Here is a 24,298-nt window from a genome sequence, read left to right on the forward strand (position 1 = left end):
GCTCCTTGAACTTGCGAATAAGCCACGCCCTCGTGCTGTCGTCAGACTCGAAACCCCAAGTATTTAGTCTGAGCCTATTGGGACACAGCTTGTGTATTTATTATGTCTATGCTGCGCAGCGCCGATTCGTCTAGAACAAGCCTACTCTTAACTGTAAACAAGTCCCTCCGTCCCTTTGTACTGACTGCACTTTTGTACTTTTCCATTTGGGAAAGGCGGACAAGAGGACTAACCTGTTTCTTCATGTGATTGAAATTCAAATCACTTTCTTAGGTGAGACCTTTTGTGCTGAGAATGTCTAATTCGTTGATTGTACATTTGTATAGCTATAGTGTTGATGTCCGTGTCATTGTTTCGTTAGCATATGATTTCGAGTACAAACAAAGACGTTTGACGCAGTTCTTGAAAATGGTTATGCATATTTTTAAAACATCGTCTGTTGTCACTTTTCAAAGTTCAACGTTTCGCTGAAATACAAAAGTAAATTGGCCGTTTAGTGAATACAAATATAAAATTATATAACAGAATTAGGCGTCTGTAATTTTGATTTCAGCAGATAAACCTCCATAAATAAGTTTTACATATGTTTTGATGGATTGGTTGGTCGATCTTTTGGTTTCAGTTACGTATAGGGACTTTTCCAGCAAAATGAAAGTGAAACTATCACTGCAAAAGGTGTTAAAAATGACACGTTTTGCAGAATCTTAACACATGTGGTGAGTGTGCTCAGGGACTACACATGTGTCAAATTTAACACAGTAGATGTGTGTTCCGGTCCGTGTAACGCTTCACAATTCAGTTTTCAGACAGCCTACAATGCAAATGCAAAAATGATTACTCCGGGATTACTTTTTCAAGGCTGCTCGCGATGGCCAGTCTGCCTTACAGTACGTGCACCTGGTGAGCCCCTGCCCCTTTGATTGCGAAAGTGAAAGTGCCTTTTTGCGGTCGCATCGCGGTGCCCCCGCGTTCCCATTTAGCACAGTTATTATATTAATTAAAAAAAATGATAGCACATGATAGCACTTCGGGGGAAAAGGGTCATCCTCTGTGTTCAGTCTTTTAAACTACTCCTCAACATGCATGCAGTGTAAATAAAGCAGTTACATCAATGAAATGATAGTAGCCTAGTCCGCGGCCACACCCCCGTGCTAATGGTGCAGCCCACAGCGCAAATTACAAGACAAAAAATGGAAAAAATAGAAAATCGGTTAGATTTCATTTATTCAAATGATTGTTTCCAAAGTCATAATTTAGCAAAAGTAAAACTGAAAAAAAGGGGAAAAATTGGCAAATATCCACTGATGATGTAACCGAAAAACAAGAAAAATGAACGCCTGGTTTCAATTTTTCATTTTTGCATTTGCATTGTATGGTCTGAAAACTGAATTGTGAAGCGTTACACGGACCGTGTTCCATCTTAACACACAAATTGTGTAAGGTAATTTTAACACACAAACGTGTCATTTAAACGCATTAAGTGTAACTGAAAATTATCATTATCTGCTAATTAATGCTCATACAACAATATTAAGCATTACCATCCATTTGTAATTCTAAAAAAATGAAATAAAACAGACAAGATATAAAAAATGTTATTAATTTAATTTATAGTCAAATTTTGTCAGAGTAGAGAACAATGCATTCACAGAGGCACAACAAAATGCACAATCTCAATTTCATAAGCTTAATTTAGATGATTAGATGACAAATGCTTTGTAATGCTATTATCTACAATACAGTACATTAAAGTGTTTGATTGAAACAATCAAGACTAGACTAGTCTAGCAAATAACATTTCTCATAACATAAGATAAACTTATAAAATGTCAGATACAAGATAAAACTTTCCAAATCAGACAAATAAACAATTTTAAATCTGTCAATGTTTGTCAGTTGTCTTCATAAGACAAATGCATTTGTAATGCACTAGACATTAACAACAGTATTTATTCAAAGAGTTGCCAACATCAATTACACTTACAAGTAACAAGACTAGTGGATGACATTTCTCATAACAAACTCAAGTCAGACAGATACTTTTGGATACATTTAAAGAAACATTTTAGATCAGACAAACATTCAGGCACATATTCTGAAATTGTCTGCAATGACAATCACTTGGAAATATTTTAAAATTGTAATTGTGTACTAATTGTGAAGCAATACTTCTTGTTACATCTGCTATGGTTGTGTTTGATGAAGAATATATTTGGGCCTCAAAGAGGCAACACGGTAAGTAGGAATGTCAGTTTTAAAAGGAAGAGAATGTGGCGTTTCAATATTAGATACTCCAGTCTTAGAAAGGGAAGACAGAACTGATCTGTGGTGGACAGGTTAAGTTTCACACCTAGAATATATTGTCCACAGCGCGTCAGGCCCTAATCCACAGGAATGGTTACTCTGTCAATCCTCGCAATGATGTACTGTCATGTTGTGCTCTTCAAACTCTAAATGTAGATCGGCTGTGGTCTGGTCTTTTATGCGGTCTCAAAATTGCTGCAGAGGCATGCAATACTGTCTCCTAGCTTAGAGTTAAGGGGAAAAAAAAAATATATATATATATTATATATATACACACATACATTTTAGGAGTTAAGAATGCATCAAGACATCATTACAAAAATAACGGTCCATGTAAAACTTACTGGTACAAAATTAAATTGAAGGAATGAAATTTCAGATTTAACAATGCATAGACTTCCAGGCAACGGTGGCAGAAGATATGCAAGAATAACCATCATTGTGTAGCACTTTTTAATCTGAAAATGAATGAAAACACATTAAAGATACAACAAATGTTTAAGTGTAGGATTAAGAGCAGCCTAAATAGGGTTGTTGTGATAACCACAATATTACAATACTGACAAGCCAGCCGCAGAGAGCCGCAAATAACTGCTGCAACCATGAAGTTTATTTTTATTTTTTTATTTTTTATTTTTTAAGGCTAAACCCTTCTCATTTTACACTCAATGCATGTGTTGTTTTAAGGTTAAATAAGTTAGTAAGAGTGAAGAGTTTTTTTTTTTTTTTTTTCCCCATTAAGACTTTGTGTACCATTGTGATTATTTACAGCAGCTCCATCGATTTGCACTAAAGAAACCTAAACAGTCAGAGATCGACATGTGCAGTTACCTGCATTTGTCCTCCTTCACATCAAGTCATATATTAATGAATATTTGTTATAATAAATTAAACAAGAGATGTGTGTGCAAGTAAAGACTTCACACTTACATAGCATCTGCTTGGTCTTCCATCCCCTCTAAAAGAGAAAATTACTCCTTTCCATGGTAGCTTCAGCTTTCAGCTTCAGTCTTTCCATCTGTTATTTATTCAAACTCAATATCGAGCTTAAAAGAGGAAACATTTTCAAAAATATCAGTGTTACTAACAATATCAGAACTTTTGCATTATCTATTATAATAACTTAAAGTGATTACACCAAAAAAATGAAAATGTTATTGTTACTGCGGTTACTCAACCTCATGTTCCAAACCTGTATGAGTTTCTTTCTTCTGCTGAACATAAAAGATATTTTTAAAGAATGCTGGTAACCAGACAGTTGACAGTAGCCTTTGACTTCCATAGTTGGGAAAAAAATATCTAAAAATATACTATGGAAGTCAATGGCTAGCATCAATTGTCTGGTCACCAACATTCTTAAGAACGTCTTCTTGTGTGTTCAACAGATGAAAGAAACTGGCACAGGTTTGGAACAGAATGAGGGTGAGTAAATGATTTTTGGTTGAACTATTCCTTTATGTAAAAGAAGAAAATAAGTAAAGACTGAACTGCAATGAGACCTACCACACCCAGCATATCCGAGCAGCATTAGTACACAAAGATTTCAGCCACTGTGGGAGTCCCCTTCGATGTTCATCTCCACTGCTGATTAAATCAAAGATACAAAGAATTGAAGAACAAAGTATTGATCTCAACAAAATGCATTCATTTCTAATATCTATCAAACAGTCAGATGATGTAGTAAGCTGCAAGTTAGTATATCATGAGAAATTTAAAGGCCAACTGACAACAGTCAAGGCCTAAGATAGACAGACAGCACATGGATTGCAAATTATATTGGCCAAAAAAAGTCACCTAAAATATCCTCACATTAACAATGCATTTAATGTACAAAAACAAAATACTTGGATTTGACGGGACCTTTTAAAGTGTATGCTTTACTTGGAAACATCTAAGTAAATAATACAATAGAAGTAATGCGGCACCTGAACACAGAGACCTCAGTACTTGGTACACAATACACAATGACGGTAACATTCGATGGATCGTTTTGAGTGTGAATGTGGCATTTTGAGTAGAAAATGAACTCCAAATAATCACAAAATGGCAAGTTACTAAACATAACCACTAAAGCAATAATAAAACAGTGTAAAAACAGCTGGAAAACAGTGAAAAATCGACCTCATTAATTATTCAAGGCCCAGTGCATGATGGGAACACCAGTATCAGAAAAGTTGAGTAGTTTTACTTAATTTATTAATGTTGATATTTACGCTTTAATTTCTACAAGCTTAAATTGAGTACTAATGTAGAATTTACTTTTTTAAATTCTTGCCTGAACTTTTTCATGTAAAAATTACATTTGTTTTTTCTGTAGTATTTACTTTACCATAAAATCATTTTTTACAGTGCAGATTTTGCTCATCTCAAACGAGCCTTGTTGCTGTGCTTCACCTATCAATGTTTACGTGGAACAATTTTCCTAATAAATTGAATCCGATTGCTGATCTGTTTTCATGTACTCTAAACATTGTAATATGATTCAAATATCCATTTATATGTGTTTTAAACATTCCGACATGCCTGATGAAGGTCAGTGGACTGAAACGTTGCTTGTATTAATAATACATTTCTATATTTAGCATGATGTGCGGGATTGCTATTTTTTATTTTGTATTTGACAGTTGTTGGATTTTTTTTTCCTATGCACCTATCGTTTTCTCAGGTGTGCTGAGTTTGTGTTGATTAAATATACATTCCGATTAAAACTTTTACACATGCACTCTGCGTGTGATGTCATATCAATTACAGTTGTGGAGACAACCATGGACGTGACACAACAGATCTCATCGTTATTTTTGCCCTGTTGCCATAGACATTCATAAAACCTTGAATGTGAACTTGCGCACTGCGTAATGCATGTCAACATTGCACTGTGCCCCAGAGACTCCTGAATACGATTGAGAAAGTAGTTGGATTCAGGCTTTTACATGGTCATTTGTTGCTGTTTGATCGGATTAGAAAAGGAATAAACCACTCCTTCCAATCCGATTTATTCAGATCGAGCTCCGATCTAGCTTACTGCAGTGTGCAACAAGAGTCTCATAGCAGCCGCAGAGCGAACGCACAGAGTAACGTTATAAAATCATTTTCAACACACTCAAATGTATCTAACATGATAAGAGCGCTGCTTTACCCCACATATTGACCGGAAGAAGCAGAAGCAGCAAATGCGACATGATAAAAGTTCCGCTGCTGTTGAGCCGTGTGTCGCACTCGTCTCTCATTAGCAATCATTAGCCTCATTGCACTCTCACATCACTCGGCCCTGCGCTGCTTCATAGTACAGTAACATTAAATAATCTCATCCATGAACATAATTTCTGCCTGACTCCCATGCCGATTCTTTTCCACCAGCTGTGAGGTGTAGAAGACATCTCCTTAGAATCCGCGCTCAATCTCGGCATCATCAAGCTATGCCTTTGTTTTGAATAGGAGACCTCTAGCAACGAAAAACTACATAGTGTGCCTTCAGTTAATAGTAAACGAACTTGGCTTGCTGAGACTCGACTCGGGCTCTGAGCTATATGCTCCAAAAATATTGATTGACAGGAGTCAGAAAAGAATAATTAGGCTCCTCCCACACATACATTTGGTATTTCATTATGCTCTCTTCGCTTAGACCTACTTTAAGTTACGATTTACTGTAAACATGACTGAATTTGTTTTAACATGTTTGTTTGTTGTTCACGTGTAAGCCTTGAAATGAAAGCTCAGAACAAGTCAGACACAATTGCTAAATGTTAATAGAATATCTTACCGTTTAATTCCCCTTTAGTCAAAAATGGCCACAATGAAAACCCAACCCTGCAATGCATATCCAATTTCTGGCACTTGTTATATGTAATGCCTGCCTAATTAAATGCATATGTTTGTTATTTTTTTATTCTGTTCTCTGAGGCCAAGGCTTCTCACATTAGTTTTACATTACATTTTCACCCCCCTGACCTGGGCCTTTTTTGCTGATCAACCTCTTTGCATGTGAAATGAGTATGTATTAGCTGTTTTTGCTGATCAGATGGTCATTTTGGACTAGTGACATTTTTAGTTTTCAAACACACAGCATGTTTACTTTGTTGAATATGAACCCTTTAACAATTTAACAAGTGACACTTTTAAAGCAGGCCTCATAATGGTGCATTAACATAGAACATTAGCTGTAACCATTTTATTTCAACTCTTCACAGAATTCAGCTGATTGCTCTGCTTAATCAAGCGGCGTCATGCCGAGTGTGAGGAGGAAGAAGGGTTTGGTGGAGTGTTTTGCCAAACTATCTGAAGACTACATCAAGCTGCTGTTCATCTAAAGGCAGAAAGCCAGCCATCAGGATCTGCGATAGCATTTATATGCATATAAACAGAAAAGGCACCTCTCAGTCAACAGGAATGCCAAAGTACCGGCATCTAATCTATTATTTAATGTGAAGTTGTGAAGAAATAGGGTCATGAAGTCTGAGGGTGAAACGTTTTCCTTCACTTTAAAAGGGACTAAATAAACCTCCCTTGCACTGTATATGGACATGTTATTGCTAAGGACCATTATATCAACTGTTGGCATTGTCATTGCTGTTAATTTTGAACTTTGTTTCTGTGGATGTGCCCGTGCTGAATATGAGATAAATGGAGAATGCTGCCCCATGTGTGCTCCTGGTACAGTAAAAATGTGTATTTTGGATGCTATACAATAAACAGGGTTCCCACACTTCTTGAAAGTACTTAAATTTCAGACACATGGATTCAAGGCCTGGAAAGTCTGTGAAAACAAACATAGGCTTTGAAAGTTCTTAAAATAAATTTTGTTAGAGTAGTGTGGCGCTATTACAAAAATTGGCCTTTAAGCCAGAATGAAACAGCACTACTGATTGAGGGGAAAGTGGAAAAAAAGCACTGAGCAGATGGGTCATGATCAAGTGCAAGCAGCCCTGCATGATGAACGCCTGAGAAGCGTAGAGCTGTTTAACTAACTCAATGCCCAGGAAGTGCAAATTCCATGATGCTTGGAATTAAAATAAATTAGATTTTAGCTGTCAGTATATCCCTTAACATTACTGCAGTAACAGGTACTGTAGGTCTTTGATACCACTCAATTTGGCAGTAACAAACCCACCTTTATTGTCTTTATTGTGCTTGATATAAAATAAAAGGTGCTTTATGTCCTTGAATCTGGTGTTCATGAAAGAGTGGGAACCCTGAGTAAAGGCTGGAATACACTACACAACTTTGCACAGAATTTTTTGCCCCGATTTGCAGTCTGGAAAAGTTGATGCTAGTTGCCAAAAGTCAGAGCCGGTCTGCAGATTTTAGGCAGGCAGAGTTGACAGATTTTATTTATTTTATTTTTTTTAGCTTCAGACTGATTCCAACCAGTTTGGAAGATATCAAAACTTATTGTTATTTTCATTTTAGAAGACAACGTTTCATTTGTCATGCATCTCCTAGCAACAAGATGCATGTTTCTGTGTGAGTTTGTTGTGCTTGAAACGGCTAAAATTCATGTAGTGTGTGATTCTCAGTCATTTAGTGTATGATGTCCAGTTTTTCCTCAGTAACCATTTACAAAGTTGTCAAGTGTATGATGTGTGTTAAAAAATCTGTTCATATTTTAAGTCGTGTATGTAAACTACACCAGGGATTCTCAAACCTGTCCTGTGGGACATTCCAGAAAGCAAGGTTAGCTTACCATCATAAATACCTTTTAATTTTTAATCTTTTTTTTTTCCTTCTGTGAACAAGAACTATATTGTTTGTTTGATGTTAATTATAAATTTAAAAAGAAAGATTCAACTAAAAACAGGTCTGCAAAGATATTATGGCTGTATAAGTTTGTTTTTTATATTTAGCCATTTTGCTTCCACATTTGTTGTAAGGTGAGATGCATTACATATGTAATTTTATTATTAGGAAAATATTATAACATAATATTGTGCGAAATCTGTCACACCCACTAGAGTCTCCTCAATAGGCCACTCATGCGCTGAATACCTCTGAAGTAAACTAACCCTGGAACAGGACCTGCTTCTTACATACCCTGAAAGATACCTCAGGTTTTGGAACCAAATATTGAGGTTGTCCGCTTAGTCTGAGTAAACTTACCAGGGTATGTTGCATAACCTGCTTTCTGGAATAGCCCCCTGGAGCACCCCCAGCACTGCACATTTTGTATGTGTTCCCTTATCTGACACACCCAATTCAGATCTTGCTGTCTGTACTACTGAGCTGATGAGTTTAATCAAGTATGTTAGCTAATTCAAAATACAAAATGTCTAGTGGTACATAAGGACAGGTTTGAGAACCTCTGCAGTAGTGTATTCCGGCCTTAAGTAATATTGTTAACCAATATAACATAGTAGGAATTTATAGATTCTCAAGAGTTAAAGTAAAAAAGAAAAAATTAAAGTCCAAGAAGGCTTTAACGGCTAGAAGCCCAAAGATGCACTGTTTTCAAAACTGTATTTCACAATGTACTTGTGAAATACAGTTAAACTATTGATTCAGTAAAAAAAAAGAAGCTGTTTTGTCTATGTCATATCTATGTCTAAATGTTTTTGACTATAACCACACATATGACTAGAATTCAGCTGATCAAACACTTTTTTTATTTTTTTTTATAGGAAACCGTGTTTATTGGCATTGTACTGTAGATACCAGTACAACTTGTATTCCATGTCCTGCATCAACTTACACAGATGAACCCAACGGACTCATAACATGTTTTCCCTGCACTGTTTGTGATTCAGGTGTGTGCCCAGTGTTAAATGGATTAACTTATGATAAAGAGATATAAAACTGTAATAATGAAGTGCTGACTAATGCATTACACTTTAGATATGATTAGGTGCTTTGTTTTTATGTCCACAGTCCAAGGACTAAGAGTAAGGAAGGCCTGCACACGCTCTGCAGACACAATTTGTGAGCCACAGGAAGGATTCTATTGCATTAAACCAAATAAAGGCAACTGTAAATTAGCTGAGGAACACTCAAAATGTAAACCTGGACAATATATTAAGCAAAATGGTGAGTGTGTGCATATACTCAATTATAGAATTTATTATTTTTTATATATTTTAGTAATACAATATTTAGTACAAGCTTTTTGTGTATATATATTATTTTTTTTGTATACATATATATATATATATATTATAATTTTTTTTTTTTTTTTTTTTTTTTACAGGAACAGCATTTACTGACACTGTATGTGCTAACTGCACAGATGGTACTTATTCAAATGGCTCTCTAATGGCCTGCGAACCACATTCAAAGTGAGTACATGTCCATGGATTTACAAATATTAATTAAATATTATAAGTATGGGTGGCGCTAGGGAGGGGCTAGCAGGTGCTTCAGCACCCCCAAGAAAGACCAAAGCACCCCCATAGCACCCCCACAAATTTCTTCCTTTAATAAATCAATTATATACAGACTATATTGTATTTAATAAATAAGCCGATAATTTGACTTCTTAAGCATGCAATGCAATATAACGTGACGTGATTTGCAGCTACTGTCACATTTTTTGTAATGTCATAGCATTTTATTTTAAAAATGGAGTGGTTCCTTGTGCCAAGTAGGCCTGCCCCCGACTAAAGATTGTTGTAGTTAATGAGTCATGTTTATATTAAGTTGATTAATATAATAACCTACTAAACCATCCTTTAATATATACGCCTATAATCGTATTATAACTTATTCCGCGCTCAAGCTTGCGCATAAAGCTTGCCTATGAACATATGAATGTGTCGAGTCAGTGTCGGCTGCAAAGATGAAGTTGCATGCCGACACTGACTCGCCATCTCCACAGTAATGAACATACGGACTACATAATTAGAGAATATTTGTTACAAAATCGAGTATTATATTTATTTTATTATTCATATATATATATATATATATATATATATATATATATATATATATATATATATACACGTAGTATCTCACAGAAGTGAGTACACCCCTCACATTTTTGTAAATATTTTATTATATCTTTTCATGTGACAACACTGAACAAATGACACTTTGCTACAATGTAAAGTAGTGAGTGTACAGCTTGTATAACAGTGTAAATTAGCTGCAGCACAGTTTCAGGGTCTTAGCAATCTTCTTATAGCCTATGCCATCTTTATGTAGAGCAACAATTATTTTTTTCAGATCCTCAGAGAGTTCTTTACCATGAGGTGTCATGTTGAACTTCCAGTGACCAGTATGAGAGAGTGAGAGCGATAACACCAAATTTAACACACCTGCTCCCCATTCACACCTGAGACCTGTAACACTAACAAGTCACATGACACTGGGGAGAGAAAATGGCTAATTGGGCCCAATTTGGACATTTTCACTTGGGGTGTACTCACTTTTGTGGCCAGCAGTTTAGACATTAATGGCTGTGTGTTGAGTTATTTTGAGGGGACAGCAAATTTACACTGTTATACAAGCTGTACACTCAGTACTTTACATTGTAGCAAAGTATTATTTCTTCAGTGTTGTCACATGAAAAGATATAATAAAATATTTACAAAAATGTGAGGGGTGTACTCACTTCTGTGAGATGCTGTATTTATATATATATATATATATATATAATAACCTGTTTTGGTCATATTTACTATTAATTGCCCAGCTCACCCTGTCATTGATCTAGCACCCCTTCAGCACCTGCGTTTAAAATTCTCTGGCGCCACCCCTGATTATAAGACTGGACATACTAATATTATTGAATTTTCAGATGTGAGATTAAGGGACTTAAAGAAAAAAAAGCAGGAACGACATCTTCTGATGCTGAATGTGAGAAAGTGACTTCAGTTAAACTTATAGTTGGAGTCACAGTCACAGTTCTTGTTGCTGTTGCTGCTTTGGTGACATTAATAGCATACATCACATACAGAAAATGTAAAAAACAGCGCTCTAACAAACGTAAGTACTAAATTCTTATAATAAATTTCCATCAAGTACTAATTTTAACATGTTAGTATTATTAGCATTAGCAATGTTAATACTTTTTATATTGTAGGTACCCGTTACATAACACAACCAACTGAGGATGTTTCAGAACCAGTAGGTCTAAGTGAATATCTGATTTGTTCTTCTATGTCAAACCCATTTAATGGGTGTTTCGTCATTTATAAATGAAAAATGTAAAGAAAATTGCATTTAAAATACAATAATAATATTCAACAAAAAAAAATGACATTTTAGTAAAATCATATGGCATTCCCTTCAGCCAAAAAAAAAAAAAAAAAAAAAAACCTAAATCCATGTGCCACGTGCTTGACATTTTTGGCAACAAGGACATGAAGGAGACATGAGTACATGTTAGGTCACATGCTGTCAAGGCTCCATTGTGAGTTTATTTAATATAAAAAAATATCATTGTACATCCAAAAGTGTTTTCTAAAGTTTTTGGTCATTTTTAATGCGCATTTTGTAAAAAAAAAGGACTGAGGGTGGATCCCCGATCGTGAACAGACTACAGAGGGCCCCGTTTCTGCTACCTCGCAGTGTTAAGTGATGGCAGAGATGAAGAATATATGTCATAGATGGTTGTGGAAATCAGGTATTTGGGTACATTATGCAAGATATGATCCATACTTCAACCAGAGTTCAGGAAAGATGCCACTGCCTTTTGGCCTCACTACAATGATAAGCAGGGATGCTCCAAAAATTATGACTAAACAGGTCAAGTTCGGTTATGTGTAGAAAGTGTCAGGTACCCAGAAAAAGAAGAGTGTTGTTGATTTTCACTTGTGCTACAATCATTGATTTGGAATTCCAAGAAAGAAACAATGTTAAAGATTGTTTTAATGTTTTTTGAAACACTAAGACATGGTTTAACTATTGTCCAGACAGAGAAGTTGCATCTGAATTTGTGTCAAGTTTTTGATATTTTTCCATGTGAGTTCCAAATAAAATATAGTAGCACAAGATTAAATGTAATGTTATTAAAGCTTTTTAATTTTTTTTTTTTTTGTTTTTTTTTTGTAAACACAAAGACCTTTTAACTATTTTTCAGAAAGTAAAAAAAAAATGCCAAAAATAATTTACCCTAATAAGACAATGTCAGTTATAAATGACGAAACCCTAAAAAAGGTCAAATGATGCTCAAATACAGTTGTGTAATTTTTAATTTTTGTACAGTTGTGAAACCAGTTGTGCAATTTTTCCTTTTAAAAAGTGCTTGCTAGTAAAGATCCTGACATTTCTGAATCTACGTTCCACAATCTCCAAATGACATCCAGTTGCTTGTTAGCACTAAGAAACCAGTATGTTGCTGACAGTTTAAAACTGCCATACTGATAGTATTCTTTTCCTGCTCCTTTAAGAACAGATTAAAGTTTTTCTTTTCAGTGTGAATTGTCACAATGTAATGCAGGCTTTGCAAGCAGGCTTTGTTACTGATTGATGGGGCAAATTATGTTGGCAATTTAAGCCTATTACACAGGCCATCTTTATGTTGAGACAGACATAGGCCTGCACAGTCCTTTTTACAGATCACTTGAAGAGGAAGAGAAAAATGGCCAAGCAGTGGAGCAAATGATTAATTAACTTTTCTTTTCACAGAATCAGAAGAGTTTCTCCCCCAAAGAAACAGAAAAACGTTCTGATGATTCAGGGACACTTAAAGTGATATAAATGTTTTCAAAATAAACAATAAAAAAACTAAAATTATAATTTCATGTTTATGAGACATTTATCATTAAATGATAGCGACGACCAGTCTCTTTAAGAGTCTGTAAATCTGCAATGGAGTTTTCTCTGGACAATGACCATGGATGAACTGATCCCAACATCCAGTCAAGAAGAAAACATGCCAGCGGTCACAGTTTCTGTAAAAAAGCAATACCATCTTACTCTTTGTTTATTGTATTGTATATCAGTGTAGTTCCAGTTGTTTAATTGTTAGCCTACTGTATGTGCTAAATCCTGATGCGATCAACGTTTTTAAGAACGTCACCGATGTGGGTGCGGCATATGCGGAAGAAGTGAGTAGCGTCTGCCTGCACAACCGGAGGCTGCATTTTCAGGACCGCATTTCTAGGACCCTACATTTTAGTGACAACGCCACCTACCGAATTACAGGACCAGTGACCGCATGCTTTTCGGAAGAGTGTGAGTATCAAATGTAAATCAATTTTTTTTTTTTTTTTGTTTAACATTAAAAACAATTGTGATGCATTTAATTGCAAAGTGAAGTGATCGTGAGTTGCTAAATAGTCTTGAATGCACTTTATAGCCATCATATATTAGCTTCTAATGCTGTAAAACTGCAAAAATTGTTAGCATATTCGTTTAACAAAACTGTAGCACGATTGGCAAGTGACTATGGTATGATTAATAATCCTAGGCAGTACAATAAACTGTAGCACTTCGTTGTAAAATATTGTTAGTTACTCAATGTTTTTTCCATTTTAAGTAAGTTAAAATAATCTTAATGTTTTATCTGTCACGTGCGTGCTCACTGTCAGCCTGTCCAGGTCAAAAAATACTATAGTAAATACTATAGTGTTTTTGAACTATACTATAGTAAATTGTAGTAACTTATACTGTATAAATAATGGTATTTACAACACTTTGTTAATGAATCCTTCAGCATACTGTAGTATACAGTGAACTGATCAACTGTAATAAATACTGTAGTATACTTTATTTTTTACTACAGTAAACTGTAGTGTATATTGTATATACCCTATAGTTGTAGAAAACTTAGTATTAGTACAGTACAGTATTGGGTAAAATAATTTGATTATATTACTATAGTTGTTATGTTACCACAGCAACTATAGAATTACCACAACAAATTAATTCAAGTACTTTACTATAGTATGGGTAAAAAAACTATAGTATTTACTATAAATTACTATAGTATTTTTTTACCTGGGCATGTTTACCCTACAATACATGTTATGAGCATGTCTCTTCATTTTGACATTGTTTTTGTAATGTTGATTGAGGCATTTGACAATTTTAATAGTCAGACATAACAGAGAGGACATCATAATAATAATACCACGTGTTAGATTGTGTCATGTACTGTGTACTCTATTAGTGATTTCAGTGCAGGCAATATATGACAAAAGAATAATAAATAAATTGGTCAAGTACTAGGCTTAGGCCTAATTTATGTCTATTTATTTATATGAAATGAACTTAAAATGTTTTATTTGACCAATTGGACTCTCTCTTTTTCAAGAAACACATAACAATCCAAGAAGGAAGATCCTTTCCTGGACTTAAGAGATGCACCACATACTGCAAGGAGTTCCTCTGCCCGTTCTGCAGTTCTGCTTTGTTTCACCCAACAAAGTGGAGCAAAGTGAAATCCCATTTGGAGAGCCATTTCAAATGTAGTTCTCTATGAAGGTAACATTTGCAAACATTCTTTTGGGAGATGCAATGTTATGATTAATTCAATTTGACCTCAATTCCTAGATCTTCCTAGATCAATTCCTAGAGGGGAGAGCATCCATTGGTAGGTAGTGCTGCTGCATACTTCACAATCTGTGCTTTAAATTTTTAAAGGTCAGGAAAAGTCATGTCAGTAACATGTTATTTCTATTCAGATTTCTTGCATCTCCCTCTATTTTTTTTTTTTTTCTCAATTCAGATGGGCTTTATTGACATGAAAGTTTCAAGAACCTTTGTTCCCACAGTATCAAAATATTTTTTTTCCAAATCTTTGAACAGTATGCAATAACAGTAATATGAACGTTAATTGGTATGAAGATTGATATAATTATTTTTGTATCGTATATAATGTGTGTGCTCTGTGGTGACTAAGATCTTTTAAATATGACATTTAAAATTAGAGAGTTGAACATGAGAGTTGTTCCTTATTTCATTCACTTCTCTCTCTCTCTCTCAGGAGTCAGTGAGGACGTTGTCGCTGAAGTTCTTTCTGTGTGGTTCACGTCATGAACAAATTTGTTTTTGTGTGTTCAACTGTTGTAATATATTATTTTATAAAATATACACAATCTTAAATCTACCCCCAGAGTCATCCTTGTGTTTCCCCTCTGTAGTTGGAAATGTGGTTCATGTAGTGACTGAAAAGCTATACCATGATTACTTATTTTACTTGATGAGTTATTATATTATACTAGTTAGTCACAATAATTACTCAACATTCAGCTCGTAGCAACCAGGTTTAATTGCAAGAATGAAAGTAGTATTTGGGTGTTATAAACCTTTAAAAACCTCTAAAACTGTTAAGTAGTTATAATTGGGTGGAAATACTGCCTTGGTGGCACTTTTTTTTGGTCCTCCTAAACTAGGGTCCTGGAAACGCGGTCCTCCGATTCGGTAGGTGGCGCTGTCACAAAAAAAACGAGGGTCCTGGGAATGCGGTCCTGAAAGTGCAGCCTCCGGTATTGCAGACGGATAATATTAGAAGAAGTAGCCTACATAAAATGGCGGTTTAAAAACAAGTAGGTCAAAGATGGTGTTTTTTGTTTTGTTTTTTCAAGCTGTACGACATGACAAAGGAGTTTGTGATTGCCATTTTTCTTTTCGGTAAGAGGAAGAGCAGTGTATTCTGGTTGTGTTGTGATTTGAAAAGTCAAATCGCAACAACGCCATTAAAATGATAAAAGGCCAATTCACACTGCACCGACAGACAAGAGTCAGATTCGGTTAGGTACGTCACTTCTCAGACGTCTAACGACCGACAAACGCCATTCGAACATCTTCAAACAATTAAAACAAGCGCCGAACGACATAAGGACTGGTAACGCGCTGATCCGACAAAACCTGCCTTTCGTTGAAGTGTGAATTAGGCCTTTGTAGAATAAATGCGAAGACACTTCGAAAGTGAAAGTGTTAATGTAGTTAAATATTCTTATTATTCAATTGATCATTAAATAATGACAGTTTTGAATGTCGCTGTTGGTACCTAAATGGGTGTATTATTTTCCCCTAACAGTTCTTTGTACACTTCTCGGGCTTGGAAAAGCTTGTGGGCCGAGTGAATATAAATCAGCTATTGGGGAGTGTTGTCCGATGTGCAATATTGGTAGGTTCACTAACACCATTAGGCACATTTTAAATAATAAGTGATAGCATACTAACATCGGCATTTGTTTTCACAATGTACAGCATTAAACAAAATTTCTCCTATTTAAATTCTATTATTTCAAACGACACCAACACCAGATGCGAGTGACGCAAAAGTTGTCAACACTAGAAGTGTCTGTCTATATATTATATATAAAACTTGGAAATGTTTTTTGTTGAATTATATTCTGTAGCCTATGTGTTGTATTATTATAGTTTAACTTTACTATTATGCTATGATAGCTATTTGAAATATTAATCAATTGAAAATATGTATACACAGATGTAGTAATAATCACGGTTTATATTATTTTTATAAAATTTTCTTCGAAAATTGTTTTAGATAAAAGTTATTTACCCATGCAGTAGCTGCTGAAATCTTGCCTTGCGCTTCCACACAGCTGATATTTCATCATATTATTCTGCTATCTGATGTGCCGCTGCTATGTGTCTTCCCCGTTGTGAAGGGTTTATATACATCTTGCGCCCATCAATCCATGCCTTCAGGTCACACCTACTGCAAAGAACGCCAATCAAAATTACGTGGGGAAATTCCGTTATTTCAGCAACAATTTGCGTTTCCCACCGACCACAGTATCTCTGAAGAACCCTAACAGAAATTCTATAAATAGCAGGGTTTATCGTCGATGGTGAAAGACGCTTTGCGTGAATCCGAGGCAGTTTGTTACATCTGCTAGATTCTGTCATCAGAATCGCTTATGATTGCATGTTGTAGTTTTAAACTAATACAAACGACATGACAGGGTCTTAATGCATTACATTGGTTGAATGTCTGATCTGCTGTCTTCCCACCCAAGTTAAAAACTGAACAACTGTTACTTTGTGGTGTTTGTAGGAACAGTAGTTCGCCGTGACTGTATTGGGGATTTGAGCACCTCATGCCAACCTTGTGCTCCAGAAACATTCATGAATGAACCTAATGGTCTTCATACATGCTTCCCATGCAAAACCTGTGCTGAAAGTATGTGTGTATTTTTAATGTATTATTAAATGTAATTTTCTTGTATTGCCTATACAAAATTGTTGCTAAATGTGCTCTTTTAGGTCAAGGACTTTACATTCAGAGTAAATGCAGCACAATAAAAAACACCATCTGTGATGTGCTTGATGGTTATTACTGCAAGGGATTACTCCAATTCACAGTGCCTTCATGCTCTAAAACACAGTGTTTGTGCACCAGGACAAGAAACAAAATCACCAGGTATTGTTTCTGAATACTTCAAAATTAGTTTTTTTTTTTATATATAATCATGATTCAGTATTTAAAGAAGTGGTACATTCAAAATTAAGGTTAATTTCTGAGAACACTCTCTGTATCTGCTTACAGGAACAAAGACATCAGATACAGTTTGTGTGGACTGCCCACCTGGGTTTTATTCTCCATCAGGTCTGAACTGCATCAGGTGGACAGAGTAGGTTAAAAATTATTTGTACTCCCTGTAGTATTTGCATTTTTATCTGTGATTAATTTTAATTATTTACTTTATCTCAGTTGTACAGCTAGGAATGAAATAGAAGCAGAAAAGGGCAGCTCTGAAAAAGATGTCACATGCACACCAAAAATACGGGAAAGATATGGTCTCATACTTGCAGTGGTTTTAACATCACTGCTCTACATAATTCTACTCCTGATCTCACAGAGCACAAGTGAGTAAATGCAGCATTCATCTGAAAGTAATTTTTCACCTAGTGCAGAATGTTTTGATTTGTGTGATGGATTTTTACTGAAGCCTGTATAGAAAAAAATGAATTATAGTGAATAAATGTGATTCTGATTTTATAGAGATCAGGTTTATTAATCCTGATTTAAAAAGTTGTGTTGTTATTCTCATTAAGTTTGTTAATTGGGTCCAGAAATGCTTCTATAATATATAGAAATTGTACAATTTAAATAAATACCCACAATTTAAATGTTTTTTTTGTTTGTTTTTTTTTTGTTTTTTTTAAGCAGAGAGTTTTTTTTAATTTTCACAATTTATTTGGGCCTACTTTTTAGTAATACTCAGTCATGTGTTACAGAATGTATTGTGTTTGCTGCACTGTTGTACTTGTTTGTATTTTCATCACAAATATTTTCTCTTTTTTTCTAGGTTGTAAACTTAAAGTAAGTCCTTTAATTCTTTACATTTAAATAATAATGCTGCATTTTTCAACAATTTAAATGAGTTCATTCACTTATTATATATTATACTTAACAGGCTTAATTCTTTAAAATAATCTTGCTTTGATTTGAGTTCATGAAACGGTCTCAATGATTTGCCTGGATGTTGACTGATATTGGTTGGTGTTACACTCAACAGCATCCTATTGAAGAAACAACCCCTGCAGATGCAACATAACACACCGTAAGAAGTGATAACTTTCTTCATTATATTCATGTAGCAGGTGAAACAAAGTTCAAATAAACCTAATATATGTACATATGTTTGATTACAGGGAGGATATGAATCACTTATGGGAGCGTGACAAAACTTCTCCGTATGCTGTGACCTTGACGTGGTGGAGAAGCTTGAGTACCTCTGGGAACTTGTCCCAGTGCAAGCTTTTACTTACCCTGATCACACCAGGGTAATCCCACGAGGGCAGACTAACAACAGCAAACTAGTAGCAGCTCGAGACTAACCGTGCATGAACAGCAATATCATTAAAAGACCAACTCATCTCTGTCACAACAATAAAATAGACTGCAAAAAGTGATTCATGATACAGCTAAAATGGAAAAGGTCACATACACATACAAGTCAGTCTCAATTGCAAAAATGTAAATGTTAATGTACAAAATAACTTTGTACTGAATTACGTTGTTTTTCAATAGTGGTTTTAACCTCATTTGCTTTTTTAAAAAAAAATAAAAAAAATTCTGTTTGCCTACTTCTCTCTCTATATGCAGACACCTGAATAGATATGATTGGCTGCACTATATTTTAAATACATTAATTGGTCATTCTCTGCTTATATAACAGTAGCCCCAAAAAGTACTTGGACACCTTTGGGTTCCATAAGCAACACTTAAATGTATAAAAAATTAATTTCATATATCTATTGTTTTGTCACTTGTTTTTTTCTTAAAGCGTGCATTTGCTCTTTCATAATATAAATATTTTATAATTAAAAAAAAACATTTATTGCATTAAAGGTGCAGTAAGTAAATTTTGAACAACACTGTTGGACATTGTTGATATTTGAAATCAACCCAAAAAAAAACACCCCCCTCTTCATTGCTCCGCCTCCAAAACTCACCCTCCAATCCTAACCACCCTGCTCCGAGTTGATCTCGAACCCCAGCCCGATCACTGCTGGCAGACAAGGAGAGTGCACTAACAGTGACGCTAAACACTTCATTCTTTAGTGGTCGTCAGTGTGCAGTGGTTTAACTGCACAACTCTCACTATCTGGCCACTTTTACACATGCAATGCGAGTGGATGCCTGTTTATCACAGCTGACGTGCAACAAAATGCTTCACGAAAAATAAAGCGCAGTTGATGAACAAATGACAAGGAAGCACAAAAAATGAACGTACAGAAAGCAAGTAGCGGGATCAAAGCAGCCTCTGCGTCTGTTTGCAGGCCTTCCCACTTAGCTCTCTCTAGCACTGGAAAGCTTTTCTAATATTATTGCGGGTCCTAAAGCGCTTCTCCAATCATAAACCTTTATTCCAGTGATATTCTTTTGAGCTCTTTTGTATTGTGTCCCATCTCTCGTTCTGCAGTTTTTTTTTCTCATTTTCAAATCTCCCTCTTGCTCGTTCTCTCTCCTCGACCGTCATACGCCTCCTAATGCTGATTGGTTACACGTTTGTTGCTGGTGTCTGCCCGACTAACTTCCAAACAGTGTTTTTGAAATTCTGCTGAGTCCACCTTTAAGTGTGACCAAATTTTCCAAATACTTTTTTGGGCTTCTGCAATTGAAGAAGGTTGAGGCATTGCTGTTTTTTTCAAGCTACTGCAATGTGCAGGACATTCTCCTATTGGAGGAAGGTGCACTGCTTATTCCCAGACAAGCTGGTAAGCTTGTAACCCCCAGTACCAAATTACCAATAACCAGTTAACAGATTTTGTCAGTTTTCACAAGTGGTATAGAGTGGCAGCTGCAGGAACAAAGAGAAATTTAGGGAAAAACAGAACTACAACTTTTGTAGTTACTTATTGCCTTATTTATCTTATCAGAGTGACCTTGATGATATAAATTTGTACAACTGGTATTGAGCATTGCTGATAAAAACTGTATTATAACAGTATTGTAATGTTTACGATAACTGATTATGAGCATTAATTCCTATTCTGTATTTTGTAAAGATCACATTTTATATTTTTATACGATGTGTATGTGTACAATATCTAATGATTTAAGTTCTTTTCTGGTTTGGTCTGTTGTATGTTTCAGTCTGACAAAAAAATGCAAATGTTGACCTTAAATATTTAGGGAAAACATGGATCCTTTTGTGACATCCAATGTGTGTAATTTCAACCTATGAAACCAGTAATCTCTGAAGAAATGAAATCACAGTGTTGAGAGATTATGATGATTAATCATTTGGTGTTTACATTAAAATCTTGGCTTCTGTGATTGATTTTATTCTAATGTACCTTTTGTAGATAACAATGTAGCATGAACATTTGCAAGGTAATACAGTATGATTTGACATGCCCATAGCAACAGCTCTGCATTATTACACTAATGTTTATATTCTTAATCAAATCTAACAAAGTTCATGGTGAATCAACTTCTAGTCTTCATCTTTAAATCATTTGCTCTATTATGAGTTTGATAACATTTTCTAACATGTTGGCTTTGTAAAAAATTTAGTACATGCAACAGATAGAATGTAATATAACGCCACAAAAATTGTTTTGTTTTGTATAAAGACTTCATTATCTGAAGCGAAAGGAAGAATTAATTAAATTGTATATTGTACCAGGATAATTTAGCTAAATGAAGATGCTGTAAAAGCATTAAGTTGTAGCTTAGCAAGGTAAAAACAACATTTTAGCAAAGCATAGAATGTGTCCCAATGAAATTATCAGAATAAATAAGTCTAAATGCACCAGTATTGTTATATAATTAAAATATGTACTGGGTTAGTAAGCAGCTGCAGTTCTTTAGCAAAAATACAAAGATTTCACTTTTTAATGTCAAGTTTCACTTTTTCATCTACCCAGCAAAGGGTTCTCCAAAAATTAATTTTATTTATTGAATTGCTTTTTTTAGTTAAAACTAGGCTGTTACACTATGAATTGAACAAAAAAACAAGTATTAATGAAGGCACATAAATCATACAAAGATGTCAAAAAAAGATGATGGCATATAAAGTTGCTTAAATGTATTGCAAACAACTATAATAAGACAAACACACAACACAAATGCTTAGGTACTCAAAGATTGAATGAAACAACTGGAAACTAAGATCCAGTAAACACGTTAAAATGGGAAAAAACAATAAAGATGCTGTACATTTTTCATTAAACATTTAATGCTGGTATTCAGTCATATTCAGTTTCTCATGCAGTGTACAGTCTTTTAAACACAAACAGACATGACTAAACATTCATGCTCTGTTGCATCCGCTCCAGCGCAGCCTCCTTCTCCTTCAGGATATCCTTTAAACGTTTGATCCTCTCCTGCTGCTTTATCTCCTCAGCATCCAGCGTTTCCAATGAATAGAGTACTTGGGTTGGGACCTGGGTGTTTGTTAGAGAATGGCATGATGGGGTTGTTTGATGCTGTCTGCACCTGGCTGGTGTCTTGCTGGGATGTTTCAGCATCTGTGTGGCTGCCCGACATGTTACCGCATTTTATTCCGCTTGAGGACAGTGTAATCTGGTGGTTGCAGTCCTGTAAACTGGATGAAGAGGAAGCACTTAATGAACTATTAGGTGAGGAGATGTGAGATGATTCACTAGTAGAGCTTTCTAACAGAGCGTTATCTTTACGTGGACTTCTTGATGATCTTTCTTCATTACTTTCAGACGTCTCTGAGGTTGGCGGCTCTCCACTGGGGTTTTATTTAAGCAGCTTCTTTTTGTCCCTTTGTGTGATTCAGCAACAGTACCTGAGCTGCGTTCCATTCAACAGGGTCCCTATGCAGTGTTCACTGCTCCCTACTCCCTGAGCATGATGGACTTTGCTGAATGACGGAGATTATGATATAACTAATAAAATAAATAAATATTGTAATATACATTACTTTGAGGAATTGATAATATTAATTAGTGAAGTTTTGCAAGCAAAATTTTTTGCCCAATCTCACTTGATACAAAACTTAAGATGCTCAACACTCTGCGGTCATTGTTGTCTGATTCCTCTTTTCATGACGGGCCATACATTTTCAATAGGAGTCGGATCTGATGGCCAGTCAGTCACATCATGCTGTTGTAGCATATGCAGAATGAGACCTGATATTGTCTTGATCTAATAACCATGGACTTCCCATGAAAGATGTCATCCTGATAGTCTTTAGCCATTTTCAAAAAACTGCTAAAGACAAATCTTTTTCGTCAACACTTGACCCAGTAATATTAGCACTTTTTATTTATATTTTACTTTTCTTTTTTTTCTATTCTTGTTCTCCATCTATTTGCGTATATTTTTAAAAAAAAAACCCACTACTGATGAAACTGTGACTTGACACGGCACTTACATACTGTTGTACTCATGTTGATTTGATTGCTTCTCATTTGTAAGTCGCTTTGGAGAAAAGCGTCTGCTAAATGACTAAATGTACATGTAAATGATAGCAGTTTATGTCTCTGTACAATCCCAATATATGCCTCCACGTCAGTGGTCACACATATGCGAGTCACCCATGCCATTTGCACTGATGCACCCATATACCATAACAGACATTTGCCTACTTGTCACTGATGTAAGTCTGGATGGTCACTTTCATCTTTGGGACTACAAACTCGATGTTCGTTTTTCCTAAAACAAGCTGAAACATGGACTCATCTGACCACAGCACATATTTCCATATTTCCATAAGACATATTTTCTGTCTTTTTCTGTCTTTTTTCTGTCCTAATTTTACGGAAAATAACTGATTTTTTTACAGTCATTTTCTTTTCTTTTAAATTATACTCAAAACTCTGTAAAATTACAAACAATATATGTAAATTAACAACTCGGCTGTTATTTTATGTATTATGATGTTAATGAAAAATTACAGTAATTCACATATTTTTTTACAGAAAATTTACTGTATTTTTATACAGTATTTTTCTGTTTTATTAAATTACAAACAAATGTATGTAAAATTACAAAAATAATCAGTAATTAAACAGTAACAAAACAGTTAAATGATAAAACGGTCAAATGAATGGCAGCCAAAAAACCCTGTAGAATTAAAGAAAAATATCCTAATTAAAATAAACCGAAAAACACTGTTATTTTACAGGTATTTCCTGAATTATTACCTTCACTTTAAAAAAATCCTAAAAAAAGGTCAATGGCTGGCAGCTATGGCCATAAAATTAAAGTAAAATATTCTAATTTAAATAAAGTGCTAAAAACTTTAACAAAAATTTTCATTAAATGTTAAATAAAACTTTTATTTTACAGGTATTTCCTGATTTGATTCAAATGACTGGAAACAGCAGAACATTAAACACTAACAGATCTCTCAAGATCTCAGCATCTTCACTTATTACAGACTTTATTTCCATTATACAAAGGTTCTTACTGAGAATTAACAAAGATTTAGATGTTGATGTTTTATTGAAAAAAAAAAAAAAAGTTTTAAAAAAAGCTTTTTTGTGATGTGAGTTGATCTGAATTTTTTTTTTTTTTGTCACCATTGTTGAGATTCATATGCCGATTCTTGATGTCTGTGCGAGTCTGCATGAACTTGACACAATATTTTCTGCATAATGATTTAATAAAATTGTTTATAGTATCACAGCACTGCAGTAGCACATTAAATTGCAACTAATA

General features: G+C 34.9%; 1 protein-coding gene and 2 long non-coding RNA genes across 6 annotated transcripts in view; 2 read left to right on the plus strand and 1 right to left on the minus strand.

Moving 5' to 3' along the window:
- LOC127518183 (uncharacterized) overlaps nucleotides 1-17,200 on the minus strand; it is a 49,128-nt gene extending 31,928 nt beyond the window's left edge. Inside the window, exons 1-2 of one of the 4 annotated variants that reach the window (XR_007931480.1) lie at nucleotides 16,709-17,200; nucleotides 3,808-3,888 (exon numbers count right to left, since the gene is read on the minus strand). This is a non-coding gene — a long non-coding RNA (uncharacterized LOC127518183). Of the gene's footprint in view, nucleotides 1-3,807; nucleotides 3,889-4,425; nucleotides 6,486-16,708 lie in introns of those variants that run through there. The other 3 variants (XR_007931479.1, XR_007931481.1, XR_007931482.1) reach the window with 3 other exon arrangements.
- LOC127518186 (uncharacterized) lies at nucleotides 33-9,283 on the plus strand. Its single transcript, XR_007931487.1, has 3 exons — nucleotides 33-273; nucleotides 8,916-9,041; nucleotides 9,163-9,283. It is a non-coding gene; the product is annotated as an uncharacterized LOC127518186 (long non-coding RNA).
- si:ch211-261n11.8 (tumor necrosis factor receptor superfamily member 14) lies at nucleotides 11,458-20,942 on the plus strand. The gene is given in 11 exon segments (XM_051904572.1): nucleotides 11,458-13,410; nucleotides 14,492-15,810; nucleotides 16,220-16,309; nucleotides 17,207-17,332; nucleotides 17,416-17,492; nucleotides 17,494-17,572; nucleotides 17,699-17,783; nucleotides 17,864-18,018; nucleotides 18,462-18,475; nucleotides 18,672-18,716; nucleotides 18,808-20,942. Coding segments are annotated over 9 exon segments (702 nt in total). The 5' UTR covers nucleotides 11,458-13,410; nucleotides 14,492-15,773; the 3' UTR covers nucleotides 18,711-18,716; nucleotides 18,808-20,942.
- Nucleotides 20,943-24,298: the final 3,356 nt, after the last annotated feature.

This window comes from Ctenopharyngodon idella, chromosome 8, assembly GCF_019924925.1.
Source record: "Ctenopharyngodon idella isolate HZGC_01 chromosome 8, HZGC01, whole genome shotgun sequence".
Classification (NCBI taxonomy): domain Eukaryota; kingdom Metazoa; phylum Chordata; class Actinopteri; order Cypriniformes; family Xenocyprididae; genus Ctenopharyngodon; species Ctenopharyngodon idella.